Raw genomic sequence first — 16,702 nt, forward strand, 5'->3', positions numbered from 1 at the left:
AACCCCCCAAACCCCACGCGGTACCTCCGGGGACCCCCCCAAGACCCCCCCGGGGACCCCCAAAATCCCCCCCAGGACCCCCCAAGCCCCCCCAGGACCTCCTGGGGACCTCCCAGGACCCCCCCAGGACCCCCAAAATTCCCCCCCCTATTTATTCCCCCCGGGGGTGGGGGGGGACCCCCCGTCATGGCTCGAGCGGAGATTAAAGAGCGAAGGGAACGAAGGCACTGGTTATACTGGTTTTTGCTGGTTTATACTGGGGGGGCTGGTTATATTGGTTTATACTGGGGGGGGTGGTTATACTGGGTTGTACTGGTTATACTGGAGGTGCTGGTTTATACTGGGGATACTGGTTACACTGGTTTATACTGGGAGGGGCCCAGTGTGTTCCTGGTTATAGTGGGAGGAGCAGTGGGGGTGTTAGTGGTTGTACTGAGATGGGGGTGCCGAGTTACTGGTCTCATGGTTCCCAATCTGCCCAGTGGCACCAGTTCCCCGCTCCAGTATGGCCAGTTCCCAGTGCCGGTATCCCCGGTTCCCAGTGCCAGCACTCCCGTCCCCCCAGTTCCCAATCCCGACCCCCCCGAGCCGCCAGGGGTCGCTCCTGTCTCTGCCCCGGCCCGGAAGTGCCTCTCCGGCCCCTCCTCTGTGGCCTTCCCTCCGCCACGTGACCGGGCCACGGTGACGTCACTGTTTGCGGAAGTGCCGGTAAAAGGGGCCGGGGCGATTTGGGCGAATTTAGGGCGGTTTGGGGGCATTTGGGGATTTCAAGGGGCGCCGGGAGGGAATCTGGGGGAGTTCGAGGGGATTTCGGGGGGGTTTGGGGCGGCCGGGGGCGATTTAAAGAGCCGGGGGGTTGGCGTTTGGGGGTATTTCAGGGGCTTTTGAGAGGATTTGGGGGGATTTTAGGGAATTCGAGGGGACTTCCGGGAGCTTTGGGGACGGTTTCGGGGGGGTCCTGGGGGATTTCGAGGGGTCCCCGTGTCCCCCTCTCTGTCCCCATGTCCGTGTCCCCTCCCCTCCCCCTGTCCCGTTGATGTCCCCGCTGTCCCATCGATGTCCCCGCTGTCCCGTTGATGTCCCCCCCGGGTGCCCCAGGTGTCCCCGTGCCCATGGAGCTGCTGTTCGGGCGCCGGAAGACGCCGGAGGAGCTGCTGCGGCAGAACCAGCGGGCTCTGGGCAGGGCCGTGCGGGAGCTCGACCGCGAGCGGCAGAAACTCGAGGCGCAGGAGAAGAAAATCATCGTGGACATCAAGAAAATGGCCAAGCAGGGGCAGATGGTGAGACTGGGGACGGGGGGGACATTGGGGACATTGGGGACACGGGGGGCACACGTGGGGACATTGGGAGTGGTGCAGGGCCGGTGTGTGGTGGGAGGGAGAAGGTGGAGGGGACACGGGGGGGACCTGAGGGACATCCCAAGCCCTCAGCGTCCCTGATGTCCCTGGACGTCTCCCCAGTGTCCCCAGTGTCCCCTTGGCTGTCCCCCTGACGTCCCCCTGCTGTCCCCTGTGTCCCCAGGACGCCGTCAGGGTGATGGCCAAGGACCTGGTCCGGACCCGGCGCTACATCCGCAAGTTCATCACGATGAGGGCGAACGTCCAGGGCGTGTCCCTGAAGATCCAGACCCTCAAATCCAACAGCTCCATGGCCACGGCCATGCGCGGCGTCACCAAGGCCATGGCCACCATGAACAGACAGGTGGGGGCACACCTGGGCACACCTGGGGCCATCTGGGGTCACCAGTGGTCAGCAGTGGTCAGCCAGGGTCAGCCAGGGTCACCAAGGCCAGGCCACCACGGGCAGACAGGTGGGGACACCTGGGGGTCACCAAGGCCACCAGGGGTGTCCCCAAGGCCACCATGACCAGGCAGGTGGGTGACCCTGGGATGTCCCCCAGGGGTGTCCCCAAGGCCGTGGGCCGGTGTCACCCCCGGGGATGTGCCCCAGGCCGTTGTCCCCTGTGTGTCCCTGATGTCCCCAGTGTCACCCCCGTGTCCCCCCAGCTGAAGCTGCCCCAGATCCAGAAGATCATGCTGGAATTCGAGCGCCAGGCCGAGATCATGGACATGAAGGAGGAGCTGATGAACGACGCCATCGACGACGCCCTCGGGGACGAGGACGACGAGGAGGAGAGGTGGGGACACACCCAGGGGACACACCCAGGGGACACACCCAGGGGACAGGGAGGGGACACACCCAGGGGACAGGGAGGGGACACACCCAGGGGACAGGGAGGGGACAGGGAGGGGACACAGGCACATGGGGGGACAGGGGGACACGAGAATTTGGGGATATGGGGACAGGGGGACATGGTGACGGGGGGGGGGGATGTGGCATTTTGGGGACCCTCTGGGTAGGGCTGTTGGGGTCCCAGTGTCCCTCTGTCCCATTCCCAGTGTCCCTCTGTCCCATTCCCAGTGTCCCATTCCCAGTGTCCCTCTGTCCCACTCCCAGTGTCCCTCTGTCCCACTCCCAGTGTCCCTCTGTCCCACTCCCAGTGTCCCACTCCCAGTGTCCCACTCCCAGTGTCCCTCTGTCCCTCGCAGTGACGCCGTCGTGTCCCAGGTCCTGGATGAGCTGGGATTGAACCTCACGGATGAACTGGCCAGTGAGTGGGGGGGGATCTGGGGGGCACTGAAGGGGCCTGGGGGGAGTCTTGAGGGGATTTAGGGGCATTTAGGGGGTGTTTAGGGGGCCCGGGGGGTGTTTGGGGGAGGCTTGGGGGGGATTGTTTAAGGGACTGGGGGGATCTGGAGCCATTTGAGAGGCGTTTGGGGCCATTTTGGGGCTATTTTGGGGGTATTTGGGGCCACTTTGGGGGTATCTGGGGCCTTTTGGGAGCTATTTCCCCCCATTTTGGCTCATTCCGAGCGGGATTTCGGGGGTCCTGGGGGTGCCCCCGGTGCCCCCCTGACCCCCCTGTGTCCCCCCCCAGCTCTGCCCCCCCCGGGCGGGTCCCTGGCGGCGGGGGAGGGGCGGGGGGGTGCCGAGGCCGCGGCTGCTTTGGCCGACGCCGACGCCGACCTGGAGGAGAGACTGAAGAACCTGCGGCGGGACTGAGACCCCCCCGGACCCCCCCGGACCCCCCCGGGGGGCTGAGACCCCCCCCTGGGGCAGTCTGACCCCCTCGGGGGGGATTCACTCCCTTTTTTTGGGGCTTTTCTGGCATTTTTGGGGGTATTTTGGACCCTCCCCGGCGGTCTTGGACCCCCCCAAGGTGGCTCAGCCCCCCCCCAAGGGACCCCCGTGGGTGTTTGACCCCCCCCCCGCAGGGGGATTTGCCCCCTTTTTCTGGGTTTTTTACTCTTTTTTGGGGGGTATTTTTAGGGTATTTTTGATGGCCCCCCCCCGAGGGACTTTCCCCCCCCTTTTTTTTGGGTTCTTGCCTCTGTTTTGGGGTAAATTCCTCCCTTTTCTGGGGTCTTTCCACCCCCCTGGGGGGAGTCTTTCCACCCTTTTATTTGGATTATTAACACTATTTTGGGGTCTTTCCCCCCCCCCCATTTGGGGTCCTTCCCCCCCATTTTGGGGTCTCCCCCCCGGGGCAATAAAGGCTCGTTGGACCCGCGGCTGCTCCGGCTCCTTCCTGGGGGTCCCAGTTTGGGACTGGGAGGGGGCACTGGAGGGGGATCAGTTTGGGGTCTTTAAGGGGGTGGGGTCCCAGTGTATCCCAGTCCCCTCCCAGTACAGCCCAGTGCCCCCCAGTCCATCCCAAACAGACCCCAGACTGAGCTGGGGGTGTCCCCCCGGGGCCTGGGGGGAGGGCTTTGGGGAGACCCCAAATTTCCCAAGGAATGGGAATTTTTGGCTCCACGAGGCCAAGAAAGGACAAAACTCCTCCCGGGAGCAAAGAGGGGCAAAACCGGGGGGGGAGAGGGACAGAGCCCGGGACCCTCCAGAGACCCCGGAGAACCCCCTGGGGGTCTTTGGGAGCCGCCAGGTCATGGGAGACGTCCCATGTCGGGTCTCTGAGACCAGGGATTGGGATCACGGAGCCACCGGACACTGGGGGGGTCAACAGTCATGTTCCCACCCCCCCGCTGGACCCCCAAGTCCCCCAGAACGAGCTCCCGGAGCCCCCCCAACCCTCCCGCCCCCCTCACTTGTCCCTGGCGGCCGCCCGGGCGTGGATCCGGCCGTGCCGCGCCAGCGACGACTTGTTGCTGAAGCTCTTCCCGCAGGCCGGGCAGGGGAAGGGCCGCTCCCCGGTGTGGGACCTGCCGTGCACCGTCAGGTCCGCCAGGTACTTGAAGCTCTTCCCGCAGAGCGCGCAGGGGTAGGGCCGCTCCTGCGTGTGGCTGCGCCGGTGCATGGCCAGGTTGGACTGCTGGCTGAAGCGCTTCCCGCAGGCCGGGCAGGGGTAGGGCCGCTCCCCGGTGTGCGAGCGCCGGTGCTTGCCCAGGTCCGAGGGGTTGGTGAAGCTCTTGCCGCAGGCGGAGCAGCCGTAGGGCCGCTCCCCGGTGTGCAGGCGCCGGTGCGTGGTCAGCGTGGACAAGTGGCCGAAGCGCTTCCCGCAGGCGCCGCAGCCGAAGGGCTTCGCCCCCGTGTGCGTCCGCAGGTGGGTCCGCAGGTGGGTCAGGCGCCCGAAGGTCTTCCCGCACTCGGGGCAGGGGTGGGGACGCTCCGGGGGGGGGTCCCGGCGGGCTCGGCGCCGCTCGGAGCCTCTCCGGGGCGCCGGGAGGTCCTGGGGGGGGGCTGGAGGGGGGGCTTGGGGTGGAGGAGGAGACGTGGGGGGAGCTGGAAAGGGGGAGAGAGGAGGGGGAGCTTTGGGGGGTCAGCGGTGGGATCTGGAGCCTCCCCCCTCCCATGGATGGACCTGGGGGGTCAAGGTTGGGATCCGGAGCCTCCCCCCTCCCATGGATGGACCTGGGGGGTCAAGGTTGGGATCCCACCCCTGGATGGTTTTTGTGCCCACTGAGATGGTTTTGGGTCCATTGAGAGGGTTTTGGGTTCATTGTGGTGTTTTTTCAGTCCACTGAGGTGGTTTCTGGGTCCCACCACCCCCGACCTCCCCTCGCAGCCCCTTCCCCCCGATTTTTTTTTGGGGGGTGTCTCCTCCCCCTCCCCGTTACCTCCTTCCTGTGGCTCCTCCCCCTCGGCCCCAAAGTCCTCCTCCTCCTCCAAAGGGGGGCTGGGGGGGACCCCCAAAGCCTCGGGGTCCTCCAGGTCCTCGGGGGGCACCTCCTCCACCTTCACCCGCACGGTCACCTGCAGGACCCCCCCGAAAATGGGACCCTCGGGACCCCCAAAGGGCTCCAGAGCCCCCCAAGACCCCCCAAAGCCCCCAAAACCCACCCCCAAAGACCCCTCAGACTCCTCCCAAGAACCTCCAGAACCTCCCCAAGCCCCCCCAGACCCACAAAACCACCCCCAGACCCCCTTGAAGAACCCCCAGACCCCTCCAGCCCCTCCCAAGACACCCCAGAGCCTCCTAAACACACACACCCCCCGCCGCTCCCGTTCTCCTTCCCCCACCTGCTCCTCCCAGATCCCGGCGCTCTCCGCCGTTCCCGGCTGGAATCTCTCGGCCAGCGCCACGGCCTGGGCGCAGTTCTGGGGGTGCCGGACCCACACCCAGCTCTGGATGTGCTCGGGGAGGATGCTCAGGAACTGCTCGAGCACCAGCAGCTCCATGATCTGCTCCTTGGTGCGGACCTCGGGCCGGAGCCACCCCCGGGACAATTCCCGCAGCTTTTCCCAAACGTCCCGCGGCCCCGACGCCTCCTGGTACCGGAATTGGCGGAACCGCAGGCGGAGCAGTTCGGTCCCGGCGCCGCCAGAGCCACCGGGAGACCCCCCGGGATTCCCCTTGGCCCCCCCGGGATAACGAGGATCCACCCCGGGAGCGCCGGGATTGCCCCTGGGGCCGCGCTTGGGACCACCAGGACACCCTCTGGCATCGCCAGCACCCACCCTGGGACCACCGGGAGCGCCCTCGGGACCACCAGGATGCCCCCCGGGACCTCTGGGACAACTGGGAGCCACTCCGGGACCACCAGCATTCCCAGGAGCCCCTCCAGGACCCACCCCGGGACCCCCCCCTGAACCTCTGGGACCACCAGGAGACCCTCTGGCACCTCTGGGACCACCCGGACCCACCCCAGGACCTCCCCTAGAACCCCCTTTGGGACCCCCAGGACCCCTCCTGGGACCCCCAGGACCCCCCACTGGACTCCCCCCGGAACGCCCCTCCCTGTCCCACCCCTCTGAGGGTCCCGGGGGTCCCCGGGGGGTCTCGGGGGGCCTCAGCTGGGGGGGGGTCTCCATCCCGCCGGGATCCATCGTGGCCCCCCCCAAAACTCCCGGGGGTCTCAGGTGGATCTGAGGGGGGAGGAGAAACAGGGGAGGGTTAAGGGAAGGTTCCCCACCCCTCTCCCACCACGGGGGTCCCTCCCGCAGCCCCCCCTGAGCCCCCCAAACCCGGGGGTCCCTCCCGCAGCCCCCCCCGAACCCTCAGCCCCCAAACCTGGTCCCAGCCCCCCTCCCCTACAAACCCGAGGGTCCCTGGACGGGGGGTCCCCATCCCCACCCCCGGGGGTCCCACGGCCCCCTCCCCCCACGCCAGGGGTCCCTCCCTCCCCCCCTCACCCCCCCCTCGGGGGTCCCGCGCCCCCCGAACCTGCTCCGGCCCCTCCACCCGCCCCCCTGGGTCCCGGAGCCGAACCCCTCCACAAACTCGGAGGGGGGGGTGGGGGGTCCGCATCCCCCCCCCAGCCCGGGGTCCCCCCTTTGCCCGCGCCCCCCCGTTCCCCCTCGCCCCCCGAACCTGCTCCGGCCCACCTCCACCCGCCGCTCTCCCCACAAGGGCCGGATCGGCCCGGCCGGCCCCGCCCCAGCGGTGGGGCCCTCGGCGGGGGTCCCCGGGGGTCCCAGGGGGGTCCCTATCGCCCCCAAATTCCCACCCCAAAAATCCAAACCCCCCCCCCAAAAGAACCCCGAACCCCCCCGTACGTGAGGGGGGGCGTGGAGCGGCCACTGATTGGGTGAGAGCGCTGTCAATCACAGGGAGTCCCGCCCACCCGCCGGGTATGATTGACAGGGCGGAGAGCCAATGGGAGCGCGAGGTGCGGTGAGGGGGGCGCGGCTAAGGTGGGAGGTTGAGGGGGTGATTGACAGTGCAGCGAACCAATGGCAGAGCGAGAAGGCGCGAAGGGGGCGGGGTTTGGTGGGGAGGACACGCCCCCTCCGAGCGCTTTTCCAGGGAAAAACCGGTCACGGATGGGCTTTTTCCAGGGAAAACCAGTGGGAAATGGGGGGGTTTCTGCAGGGAAATGTGCCTTGGGAAAGGAGGAAATGCAGGAGATTTGGGAAAAGGAGGAACTTGAGCAATTTTGGGGGGGAAAAAAAAAGGAAATTAAGGTGCTTTGGAAAAGGAGGAATTGAAGGAAATTTGGAAACGGAGAAAAGGAAGGAGTTTTGGGAAAAGAGGAGTTGGAGCTTTGGAAAAGCTCCCACTGGAGGGGGGGGCACACAGGATCTCCAAGGTGAGTGGGGGGCACATCCAAAGGCGACAAAGGAGACGGAGTTGGATGCTGAGACAGACCCTTTATTGGAGTCATGCTGGGGGGGCCCAGCAGGCAACGCCCCCGTGGACGGGGCAAGGGGGTTACGAGGGTCTGAGGGGGCCCGTCGGGGGGGCTCAGCTGCGCTCCTCCAGGCTCAGGCGGTCGAACAGGTACTCCCCGAGCCCGGCCGGGGCCCCCCCTGGCCCGCCGGTGGCCCCGGTGAGGCGGCGCAGGTTGGTGGCGTGGTCCCCCAGCGCCTTGATGGCCTTCACCTGCTCGTCCAGGTAGTGGGACTCCAGGAAGTCGCAGAGCTGCGGGAAAAGGGGAGATCAGGCAGGGCCGGAGTGGGGGGGTCTCCACAGGGAGCAAACGAGGGGCTGGGGGAGGTGGAGACTCCCAGGGACGGCTGGAGGTCCCAAGAACGTCCAGGCAGAGACCTCGGAGCACAGGGGGGGACCCCAAGGCACAAGGGAGGAAAACACGGTCTGGGGGGCTCAGAGGCTTCGGGGGGGGGGGGGGGGGAGTGAGGGGCAGAGAACAACTCACGTGGGGGTCTCCCTTCTCGGAGGCCAGGCCGTGCAGGTCCAGCAGCGCCTGGTTCACCGACTTCTCGAGCTGCAGCGCTGCCTCCACCGCCTCCAGCGCCGACCCCCAAGTGTCCCGCTCCGGCTTCTGGGGGGGGAGAGCAGGGACCGTCACCAGCCCGGGACCCCCAGCCCCGCCCGCAGCCCCCCCGGCACAGCCCGAGCCCCCCGAACCTTGACGTCCTGCAGCAACACGCGGCCGCCGCGGCGCGTCTGGAAGCGCAGGAGCCCCTCGGCGTGTTCCCGCTCCTCCCGAGCTTGCTCCAGGAAGAACCGGCCGAGCCGCGGCAGCGCCACATCGTCCCGCTCGAAGTAAAAGCCCTGCGGGGACGGAGGGAGGGGGAGGCGGCTCAGGGGGAGCCCCCCAAAAGCCGCCCCCCTCCCCGGCCCTTATCTCGCCCTCGCAGGCGGCGCCGCCCCACCGGCCCCGGCCCCGGCGGGTTTTGGGGGGCAGGAGGGCGCTCGGGGGGTGGGAAAGGGGTCCCTCAGCCCCCGAGGGGAGGGTCCCGAAGCCCCCTACCATGGAGAGGTAGACGTAGGAGGCGTGGAGCTCCATGTTGGCCATGCGGTTGACGGCGGCTTCGCAGTCGCGGTGGTAGTTCTGGCGGATTTGGGACTCCATGGCGGGCGGACGGACGGACGGACGGGATGAACGGACGGACGGACGGACAGACGGACGGGACGGACGGACGGAGGGTCAAGGGGCAGCCGGTTCCGTTCAAGCACTGTTGAAGCGAGAACGCGGCTCTGCCCGCACAAAGCCCCGCGCGGGGGTTTTATCCCTTCGGCGGTGGGCGGGACCCCCCGCCCCCCCCGGGACCCCCCTCCCGCCCGGAAGGCGCGGTGGCCTTGGCCCTTGGCCCTGTTTGTCACACGGGGCCCAGTCAGCGTGACTGGGCAGGATTGGAGGGGTCGGGGCTCACGAGCGTTCCCACCGCGGGCGGGGGTCCCGGGGGGGGCTGGGGGGGGTTGAGGGGAGCCCCATCTCCCTGCTGGGCTGGGGGCACAGGGAGTCTGGCGGGGGGGGGGGCGGGGAAGGAGCTGGAGCGGGGGGGGCAGGGGGGGAATTTTTGGGGGGCTCAGTCGTGCCCCGTTAAGTGGCGTTTGATGGCCCGGGGTCACGACGGGGCGGGGAAGGAGCTGAGTCAGCCCCGAGGCCATAAAAAGGGGAACTTGGCCCCTTGGAAGTGCTGACTCGGGTTTCCGCTGCTTCGGGGCTGGGAGAAGTGCGGGGAGGGGGGTGCTGGGGGGGGATTAGGGGCAGCCCCCCCACCCTACAGCTCTTCCCTTCGGTTTTTACTCCTCGGGGCTCCCCTTGTGCCCCCCCCGTCCATCTCCGGGTTCTGGCTCAGCCGGTCCCAGACAGGAATTTCTGCACCCCCACACTCAGTGAGGCCACGGGGGGACGGGGGGGGGTCACGGGGGGGTTGGGGGGGGTCGCACAAGGAGCGCCGCGTTTGCTTTTTTTTTTATTCCCGTTGAAATTCCCGAGATACAAAACAAGGTACAAAAAAAGAGAAGGAAAAAAACCATCGAGAGAAACGGGGGGGAAGGGGGGGGGCCGGGAGGGGGGAAGGCAGGGCACCCCCCCGTTTGGGGGTGGGGGGGGAGTTGTCCCCGATGACGTCATTGCATCGTGACATCACCCCCGAGAGCACCGTGGGGGAGGGGGGGTCGCTCTGCCCCTGCCTCGGGGCAGCTCCAGGGACACTCCAGGACAATCCAGGGATTGCCAAGTGGGGACCTCCGAACCCGAGGGGTTGGGGGGTGTAAACGGGGGGCACGGCCCCCCCCACCCTGAGAGCCTCCGCCCCGGGAGGGGGGTATTGCACCTGGGGGGGCCCTTCTGGGGACAGGGAGCCCCCAATAAATACTCAACCTGCAGCCAGGGCTGCAACCCTCCCCCCCACCCCCTCACCCCACGTGGTTGGGGGTCACAGATGCCCCCCCCTCACCCTCCACCCCCCATATCCGGGGGGTGGAACCGCAGGACCCCCCCCCAAAGCACCACAAGTTCTGGGGTCAAACCGCTCTGAGGCCGGGGGGGGTCACCGGGGACCGTGGCCCCCCTGCTGCTCAGGGGGGGGCCCAGCACCGGGGCTGGGGGGGACGTGGGAGGGGAAGTGGGGTGCCCCCCACCCCGCTAACCCCCCCCCAAATCTGGCAGGGTCCCAGCCGTGGCCTCGGGGGGGGGAAAAGGGCTGCGGGGGCCACAGCTGCCCTGGGGGGAGGGAGGGAGGGAGGGAGGGAGGGAGGGGAGGGTCCCACGGCTCAACCGCCCCTCCCCAAGTCCAGGCGAGCGAGTCCTGGGTGTTAAAAAGCCCCCTGCTCCTGAAGGCACGGGGGGGTCAGCACCATCCCTGCCGGCAGGGCCGGGCCGGGGGGGGGACGGGGAGGGGCTGCGGCCCCCCGAGGGCCTACGACATCTTCCAGATGGTGAGCGAGGCGGTGAGGACGCCGGCGGCGAAGATGGTGATGGTCTGCCAGGTCGGGGTCCCGAAGTGAGAGAGCAGCCCTTCCTGGGGGGGCACAGAGGGGGGGTCGCTGCAGGGCCCGTCCAAAGCGGGGGCCCAGAGGATCGGGGGGGTGTCCAGGGACTCACCCATCCGCCCTGGGCCTGGATCCAGGCCAGCACGTGCTCCCGCAGGTACTCCATGGTCCAGCCCAGGATGGTCTGCACCAGCTCCGGGACCTTGGTGCAGAGCGCCTGCGGGGACAGGGGGGTCAGGGGGGCCAGGCAGGGCTGGGGGGGCAACAGCAGGGACCCACCCCCCCCCCGAACCCACCCCCACCTTCAGACCCACCCACCCACCTTCGAAACCAGCACCCACCCTCAGAACCACCCTCCACCCTCTCAGAACCACACCCACCTCCGACCCCACCCCACCCCCCCTTTCAGAACCACCACGGGGGGGGGGAAAAACCCTCAGACCACCACCCACCTTCTGGAACCAGCACCACCTTCGCCCACCACCCACCTTCAGAACCAGCACCCACCATCAGAACCACCCACCCACCTTCAGAAATAGCACCCACCCTCAGAACCCCCCACCCCCCTCAGAAACCAGCACCCACCCTCAGAAACCACCCACCCACATTCAGAAATAGCACCACCCTCAGAACCACCCACCCACCTTCAGAACCAGCACCCACCCTCAGAACCAACCCCCACCTTCAGAACCACCCCCCACCTTCAGAACCAGCACCCACCCTGAGAACCACCCTCCACCTTCAGAACCAGCACCCACCCTCAGAACCACCCCCCTTCAGACCCACCCACCCACCTTCAGACCCACCACCCCCCTTCAGACCCACCCACCTTCAGAACCAACCCCCACCTTCAGAACCACCCACCCACCTTCAGAAATAGCACCCACCTTCAGAACCACCACCCCCCTTCAGACCCACCCACCTTCAGAACCAGCTTGCAGGCGAAGTAGAAGAGGGCGACGACGCGGCCCCAGTTGAAGGTGCCGTCGGCGAACATCTCCTTGGCCACGCGGAAGAAAAGCTTTTTGGGGGCGTCACAGCCCACCTGCTCGATCATCCTGGGGGGGCAGGGCCTGTCAGCGCCTCGGGGGTGGAGAGCGGGGCCCCCCCGAGCCCCCCACCCACCTCTGCAGCTCCATGTTGCTGTCGAGCTCGTCGCCGATGCGCCGCAGGCACTCGCTGAGCCGTTTGGTGTCGGGGCTGCTGGGCTGGGGCTCGCCCAGCTCGGCCACGCTCAGCGCCACGGCCTGCGGGTCCCCGCAGCGCTCCACGCGGTCCCGCACGAACCTGGGGGCGGCCAGAGGGACCCCCGGCACTCTGGGCACCCGCCGGGCCCCCTCCAGATCCGGCGGCCCCCCAGGTGCCCCCACACCGTGTCCCCCCTGCACCCCGTGTCCCTCCCACTCCTGTGTCCTCTCAAGACCCTCCGTGTCCCACCTGTACCCCGAATCCCCCCACGTCCCTCTGCCTCCCCAAGTCCCTCTTGCACCGTGTCCCTCCCAGTCCTTTCTCCTCTCAGGACCCCCCAGGTCCCCCCTGCACCCCCCGTCTCCCAAGTCCCTCCAGCTTCAAGCCTCCCCTGCACCCCCAAGCCCCCCCCGCCCTCCGTGTTCCCCAAGCCCTCCCTCGCCCCCTCCCCTCGCCCCCCAGCTCCTCCCGCTCCCCCAGCCCACCCTCCCGGCGGGCCCCGGCTCCCCCACTCACGCCCGCAGCAGGATCGCCCCCGTCTGCATGATCTGGTCCGAGGAGGCCCCTGCGAAGAGCGGGGCGCTGACCCGGGGGGGACGCGGGGACCGGCCCCGGGCGCCCCCCCGGCCCGCACAGGCCGCGCCCCCGCGGGGGTCCCGGCCCCGCACTCACCGCCGCCCCCCGGGGGCGGGGCGGGCTCGCGGCCGCCGGAGCCGCCCCCAGCCCCGGCCCCAGCCCCGGCCCCGGCCCCGGGCTCGCCGCCGCCGCCTCCACCGCCGCCGCCGCCCCGCTGGGCCGAAGCCGCCGCCGCCGCCATCGCGCCCGGACCACGTGGTGTCCCCGCCGGCGTCACGTGACACCGGCAGAGCGGGGGGGGGAGCGACGGGGGGGGCGCCGCGCCCGAGTCACGTGGGGCGGGCGGAAAGTCACGTGATAGGGACACCGCACTACGGGGCAGATGCCACGCCCCTCACTAGATGGCCACGCCCCCTGGGTTGGTCACGCCCCTCGGGCTCGGCCACGCCCACGCAGCATCCCCCCCGGGACCCCCGGGATCACCAAGGGGGGGGTCAGACACAGATACCCCCGGGGGTCCCTGGGGGGGTCACACACAGAGACACTTCGGGGGCGATGAGGGGTCACACCCCCGCGGGGGTCGATGGGGGGGTCACACGCAGAGACACTTTGGGGGTCGATGAGGGGTCACACACACGGGGGTCCCTGGGGGGGTCACACACAGAGACACTTCGGGGGTCGATGAGGGGTCACACCCCCCCCCCGGGGGTCGATGGGGGGGTCACACACACACCCACACCCACACACACACACACACAAACACGTCCCCGGGGCTCCCTTGGGGGGGGGTCACACACACACACACCGGGGTTCCTTGGGCGGGGTTCGCACACACACACACAGTCCGGGGGTGTCCATCGGGGGGGTTCACACAACACACACCCGGGTTTGTCCCTGGGGGGGTTCGCACACACACACACACGTCCCCGGGGGTCCATTGGGGGGGGGTCACACACACACACACCCGGGGGTCCCTGGGGGGGGTCGCACACACACACACACGTCCCCGGGGGTCCATCGGGGGGTCACACACGCACCCGGGCACGGCCGTCGGGGGTCCGGGGGCCGCACCGCTCGCGACGCCCCCGCGGCGCTTCCACCGCCCCCGGCGCTTCCTGCGGGCCCGAGGCCGCGGGCACGGGCGGGGCCGCCCGCGGGAGCCGCCGCGGGGGTGCGGGGGGGTCGGGCCCGGGGTGGGCGCTGGCTCCGGGCGTGCGGGTGGGGTGTGACCCCCGCGCAGACATGAACCCCAAAGGCTGCCTCGGCTGTGCCAAGTGCTTCCTCTTCTTCCTCAACCTCTTCTTCTTCGTGAGTGGGGTCACGGGCGGGAGCTGGGGGCACACGGGGCTGGGGGGCACTTGGGGGGCGGGGGGGGAAGATGGGGGGCAGGGGACAGATGGGGGGACACGGGGCTGGAGGGACAGGGGGAGATGGGGGGACACGGGGCTGGGGAGGACCTGGGGCTGGGGGCACACGGGGGTACAGGGGAGACCTGGGGAGGGGGCCCAGCTGTGCCTTGGGGGGGACAACAATCTCCTGGTGCTTGTGGGCACTGGGGGGTCCCCCACTTGCTGACCCGGACTGGGTGCCCCTCCCTCCACCCCCCAGGCCCTGGGCACCCTCCTCCTCGCCTTCGGCCTCTGGGTCCTCTTCGACCGGCAGAGCTTCGCCGCCGTGCTGGGTAAGGGACCCTCGCACCGTGGGGCACCCCGAGGCGTGGGGCACCCCGAGGCGTGGGGCACCCTGAGCTGGGGGGGTGCCCTGACCCCCCCTGTGCCCCCCCAGGGTCACCACTGGTCAGCCTGAGGGTCTGGTCCTACGGCTTCTCGGGGGTCGGCATTGTCACGATGCTGCTGGGGTTCCTGGGGTGCCTGGGGGCCCTCAAGGAGGTCAAGGTCATGCTGCTGCTGGTAAGCTGAGGGGGCCGGGGGGGAGGGGGGCCAAGGGGGGGGCTGCAGAACTGGGGGGGGCTGGGGGAGCTGTGCTGCAACTTCCTGGAGCGACCGCGGGCCACGTGCTCCCACCACATCCTGTGCTTGTGGAGCGGCACTGGGGAGCTGGGGGGACCCCTCTGCTCTCCCTCGGTGCCCAAGGGGGGGGTGTGGGGGGGTCCTGGCTGACCCCCCACCTCCCCTGTTTGTCCCTGAAGTACTTTGGGATCCTGCTGCTGCTCTTCGCTGCCCAGATCACGGTGGGCGTCATCGTCTACACGCAGCGTGTTGCTGTGAGTTCTGGGGGTCCCCGGGGCTGGGGGGGGACCCCGGGGCTGGGGGGGGGCCCAGGGGCGGGGCAGTGCCATGGGACACTGTGCTCACCCCCCACCCCCCCCAGCTGGCCACCAAAGTGGCCACCTACGCGCAGCAGCTGATCCAAGAGTACCCAGCTCAGGGACCGCCTGGGGACCCCCACGAGAGCTGGGATGCTGTCCAGCAGCAGGTGAGACCCCCACAGAGCCCCCCCATCCCCACAGCCACCCCACGGCCACCCCACTGACCCCCTGCCTCCCCCCAGCTTGGCTGCTGCGGCTGGAACGGGCGCCAGGACTGGGACCACCACGAGGGACCCTCCAGGGACACGGACGGGGCCGAGACCGTCGCCTGCTCCTGCCTCCAGGCCCCCAACAGCACCCACGGGACCCCAGGGGTGCTGCCCCACGGCCGCTGCCCCTTAGCTGCCCCCAGTGACATCTTCCCCAAGGTGAGGCACGGGGGGGTCACAGGGTCCTGGAGCTCTGGGGGGGGCTCCAGGTGACCCCCGATTGTCACCCCCCTCCCACAGGGCTGTGCCGCGGGCGTCCGGGACTGGCTGGCTGCAAACCTGATCACCATCGTGGGGGTCTGCGTGGGCATCGGCCTGGGGGAGGTAGGGGGGCTGCTCCGGGGCGGGGGGGCTGAGCTGAGGGGACAGCCCGGGTGGGGCTGGGGGTGGTCGTGGGGCTGTGGGGTTGACCTGGGGGGTAGCCTGGGGACTGCAGGGCCATGGGATGGGTGGACTGGGGGTCACTCAGGGGTCCGAGGGGGTTCAGGGGATTTTCAGGGTGGCCGTGGGAGGGTCAGGGGGCTGGGAGGGGGTGTTCAGGGTGGTCGGGGGGGGGTCTCAGGGGTCCGGGCAGGTCAGGCTGCTGACTCAGCTCTCTGCTCCTAGCTCGCCCTGCTGATGCTGTCGATGTTCCTGGTCAGGAACCTGGACCCCCACTACGAGAAGCTGCTGCGGGGGTTCTGAGGGGCCAGGGTGGGGAACAGAGGGGAGGGGGGCTGTTCGTCGGCGGTTTCTCTTTCAATAAAGAGACAGGAAGCAGCGGGACGGGGCCCGAGACCGGAACCGGGCCCGGAACCGGGACCCCCGACCCGCGAAGAGCGACACGTGCCCCCCGCGCTTTTATACGCGATCTCTCCTTGCCCCGCCCCTTGCCCCGCCCCTTGGCCCGCCCCTTTCCTTTGGGCGCGCGCGCCCGGCCCCGCCCCTTCCTCCCTCTGGGCGGGAACGGCTCGCGCCAGGCCCCGCCCCCTCCCCGCCGTGAGGCGATTCCCCCCCGCGCCCCCCCCCCGCGCCCCCCCGTCCCCCCTCAGGCCCCGCGGCCCCCCGGGACCCCCAAAACTGCACACCCCGACCCCAAAACTGCACACCGGGACCCCGAACCGCGCCCCCGGGGCACGGGGGGACCCCCGACAGACCCCCGCGATGGCTGCGGAGGGACCCCGCGCCCCGGGAGCCGCCGGGCCCCTGCCGGGCGGGGCCCGTGAGGGTCCGGGGGTGGGTGGGGGGGGTGAGGAGCCGGGACCCCTCACGGCCCGCCCTGTCCCCCCAGCCCCGGCCGAGAGCGGCTGCTCGGACGAGTTCGCCCTCGACTGCACCTTCGCCGCCTGCGACCCCGAGCACACAGGTGGACGGACAGACCCTCCTGGGCCGGGCGGGCCGGGGCCAAACCCCCCCCCGGGCCGGTGACCCCCGGGCCTGACTGACCCGGGCCAAACCCCCCCCGGGCCGGTGACCCCCGGGCCTGACTGACCCGGGCCAAACCCCCCCCGGGCCGGTGACCCCCGGGCCTGACCGACCCGCCGCCCGCCGCAGGGTCGGTGCTGCCGCAGCGGGTGGTCGAGTACGTGGCGGCGGTGACGGGGCACAGCGGGCACGAGGGGCGGCTGCGGGCGCTGCGGCGGGCGCTGGACCCCGCGGCCTCGGGGGCCGCGCTGGACCTGCCCCGGTTCCGCGCGGCCATGGGCACCTGGATCGCGGCGTGTCGGCAGGACGGGTCAGTCACGGGGGCACTGCCGGGGCCAGGTCAGTGTGGGAGGACGGGTCAGTGCCAGGGCCAGCAGGACGGGTCAGTGCCAGGGCCAGCAGGACGGGTCAGTA

The 16,702-nt window shown here is 69.6% G+C and overlaps 6 protein-coding genes across 7 annotated transcripts; 3 read left to right on the top strand and 3 right to left on the bottom strand.

Moving 5' to 3' along the window:
- The first annotated feature begins 544 nt into the window (after nucleotides 1–544).
- LOC113992608 (charged multivesicular body protein 2a) lies at nucleotides 545–3,572 on the top strand. Of its 2 annotated transcripts, XM_027730086.2 has the most exons (6): nucleotides 545–708; nucleotides 1,099–1,280; nucleotides 1,522–1,701; nucleotides 2,007–2,137; nucleotides 2,550–2,611; nucleotides 2,939–3,069. In XM_027730086.2, exons 2-6 carry the CDS (start codon nucleotides 1,113–1,115, stop codon nucleotides 3,061–3,063), a joined length of 666 nt encoding a protein of 221 aa, XP_027585887.1. In that variant the 5' UTR covers nucleotides 545–708; nucleotides 1,099–1,112; the 3' UTR covers nucleotides 3,064–3,069. The 2 variants fall into 2 exon arrangements, with proteins under 2 accessions (XP_027585887.1, XP_039247310.1); XM_039391376.1 differs by lacking the exon at nucleotides 545–708 and having other exon boundaries at nucleotides 1,039–1,280; nucleotides 2,939–3,572.
- A 530-nt stretch (nucleotides 3,573–4,102) lies between these two features.
- Nucleotides 4,103–5,903, bottom strand: LOC120325347 (zinc finger protein 771-like). The gene is made up of 4 exons (XM_039391370.1): nucleotides 5,862–5,903; nucleotides 5,479–5,727; nucleotides 5,076–5,211; nucleotides 4,103–4,740 (listed from the first exon to the last, which is right to left on the bottom strand). Exons 1-4 carry the CDS (start codon nucleotides 5,901–5,903, stop codon nucleotides 4,103–4,105), a joined length of 1,065 nt encoding a protein of 354 aa, XP_039247304.1.
- A 1,630-nt stretch (nucleotides 5,904–7,533) lies between these two features.
- LOC113992610 (ferritin heavy chain A-like) lies at nucleotides 7,534–8,842 on the bottom strand. The gene is made up of 4 exons (XM_027730088.2): nucleotides 8,613–8,842; nucleotides 8,267–8,413; nucleotides 8,055–8,180; nucleotides 7,534–7,819 (listed from the first exon to the last, which is right to left on the bottom strand). The coding sequence occupies exons 1-4, from the start codon at nucleotides 8,712–8,714 to the stop codon at nucleotides 7,643–7,645; spliced, it is 552 nt and encodes a 183-aa protein (XP_027585889.1). The 5' UTR covers nucleotides 8,715–8,842; the 3' UTR covers nucleotides 7,534–7,642.
- A 706-nt stretch (nucleotides 8,843–9,548) lies between these two features.
- On the bottom strand, nucleotides 9,549–12,341 carry LOC113992612 (apoptosis regulator BAX). The gene is made up of 5 exons (XM_039391378.1): nucleotides 12,287–12,341; nucleotides 11,708–11,869; nucleotides 11,505–11,640; nucleotides 10,695–10,799; nucleotides 9,549–10,611 (listed from the first exon to the last, which is right to left on the bottom strand). The coding sequence occupies exons 1-5, from the start codon at nucleotides 12,313–12,315 to the stop codon at nucleotides 10,510–10,512; spliced, it is 534 nt and encodes a 177-aa protein (XP_039247312.1). The 5' UTR covers nucleotides 12,316–12,341; the 3' UTR covers nucleotides 9,549–10,509.
- Nucleotides 12,342–13,549: 1,208 nt separating this feature from the next.
- Nucleotides 13,550–15,574, top strand: LOC113992607 (leukocyte antigen CD37). The gene is made up of 8 exons (XM_027730084.2): nucleotides 13,550–13,654; nucleotides 13,955–14,027; nucleotides 14,132–14,256; nucleotides 14,496–14,570; nucleotides 14,678–14,782; nucleotides 14,858–15,043; nucleotides 15,125–15,208; nucleotides 15,491–15,574. Exons 1-8 carry the CDS (start codon nucleotides 13,589–13,591, stop codon nucleotides 15,566–15,568), a joined length of 792 nt encoding a protein of 263 aa, XP_027585885.2. The 5' UTR covers nucleotides 13,550–13,588; the 3' UTR covers nucleotides 15,569–15,574.
- A 346-nt stretch (nucleotides 15,575–15,920) lies between these two features.
- On the top strand, nucleotides 15,921–16,627 carry LOC120325348 (protein KASH5-like; the record flags this gene model as incomplete). Its single annotated transcript, XM_039391371.1, has 2 exons — nucleotides 15,921–16,229; nucleotides 16,418–16,627. Coding segments are annotated over exons 1-2 (412 nt in total), but the record flags the coding sequence as incomplete, so codon positions are not given.
- Between the last annotated feature and the right edge of the window lie 75 nt (nucleotides 16,628–16,702).

Source organism: Pipra filicauda, unplaced genomic scaffold, assembly GCF_003945595.2.
Source record: "Pipra filicauda isolate LSUMZ 115617 unplaced genomic scaffold, ASM394559v2 scaffold950_size86934_pilon, whole genome shotgun sequence".
In the NCBI taxonomy this organism is placed as follows: Eukaryota; Metazoa; Chordata; class Aves; order Passeriformes; family Pipridae; genus Pipra; species Pipra filicauda.

Coding starts and splice junctions, on each gene's coding strand:
- LOC120325347 (XM_039391370.1), bottom strand. CDS start 5,903: ATGCCAGAGGGTGTCCTGGTGGTCCCAAGCGCGGCCCCAGGG. Junction 5,212..5,478: donor CCGGGATCTGGGAGGAGCAG/GTGGGGGAAGGA, acceptor GGGGTCCTGCAG/GTGACCGTGCGGGTGAAGGT. Junction 4,741..5,075: donor GGAGGAGCCACAGGAAGGAG/GTAACGGGGAGG, acceptor CCCCCTTTCCAG/CTCCCCCCACGTCTCCTCCT.
- LOC113992607 (XM_027730084.2), top strand. CDS start 13,589: ATGAACCCCAAAGGCTGCCTCGGCTGTGCCAAGTGCTTCCTCTTCTTC. Junction 13,655..13,954: donor TCCTCAACCTCTTCTTCTTC/GTGAGTGGGGTC, acceptor TCCACCCCCCAG/GCCCTGGGCACCCTCCTCCT. Junction 15,209..15,490: donor TGGGCATCGGCCTGGGGGAG/GTAGGGGGGCTG, acceptor CTCTGCTCCTAG/CTCGCCCTGCTGATGCTGTC.
- LOC113992608 (XM_039391376.1), top strand. CDS start 1,077: ATGTCCCCCCCGGGTGCCCCAGGTGTCCCCGTGCCCATGGAGCTGCTG. Junction 2,138..2,549: donor GAGGACGACGAGGAGGAGAG/GTGGGGACACAC, acceptor TGTCCCTCGCAG/TGACGCCGTCGTGTCCCAGG. Junction 2,612..2,938: donor CCTCACGGATGAACTGGCCA/GTGAGTGGGGGG, acceptor GTCCCCCCCCAG/CTCTGCCCCCCCCGGGCGGG.
- LOC113992610 (XM_027730088.2), bottom strand. CDS start 8,714: ATGGAGTCCCAAATCCGCCAGAACTACCACCGCGACTGCGAAGCCGCC. Junction 8,181..8,266: donor TGTTGCTGCAGGACGTCAAG/GTTCGGGGGGCT, acceptor CTCCCCCCCCAG/AAGCCGGAGCGGGACACTTG. Junction 7,820..8,054: donor CCGAGAAGGGAGACCCCCAC/GTGAGTTGTTCT, acceptor CTTTTCCCGCAG/CTCTGCGACTTCCTGGAGTC.
- LOC113992612 (XM_039391378.1), bottom strand. CDS start 12,315: ATGCAGACGGGGGCGATCCTGCTGCGGGC. Junction 11,870..12,286: donor GGGGCGATCCTGCTGCGGGC/GTGAGTGGGGGA, acceptor GGCCGCCCCCAG/GTTCGTGCGGGACCGCGTGG. Junction 10,612..10,694: donor TCCAGGCCCAGGGCGGATGG/GTGAGTCCCTGG, acceptor GTGCCCCCCCAG/GAAGGGCTGCTCTCTCACTT.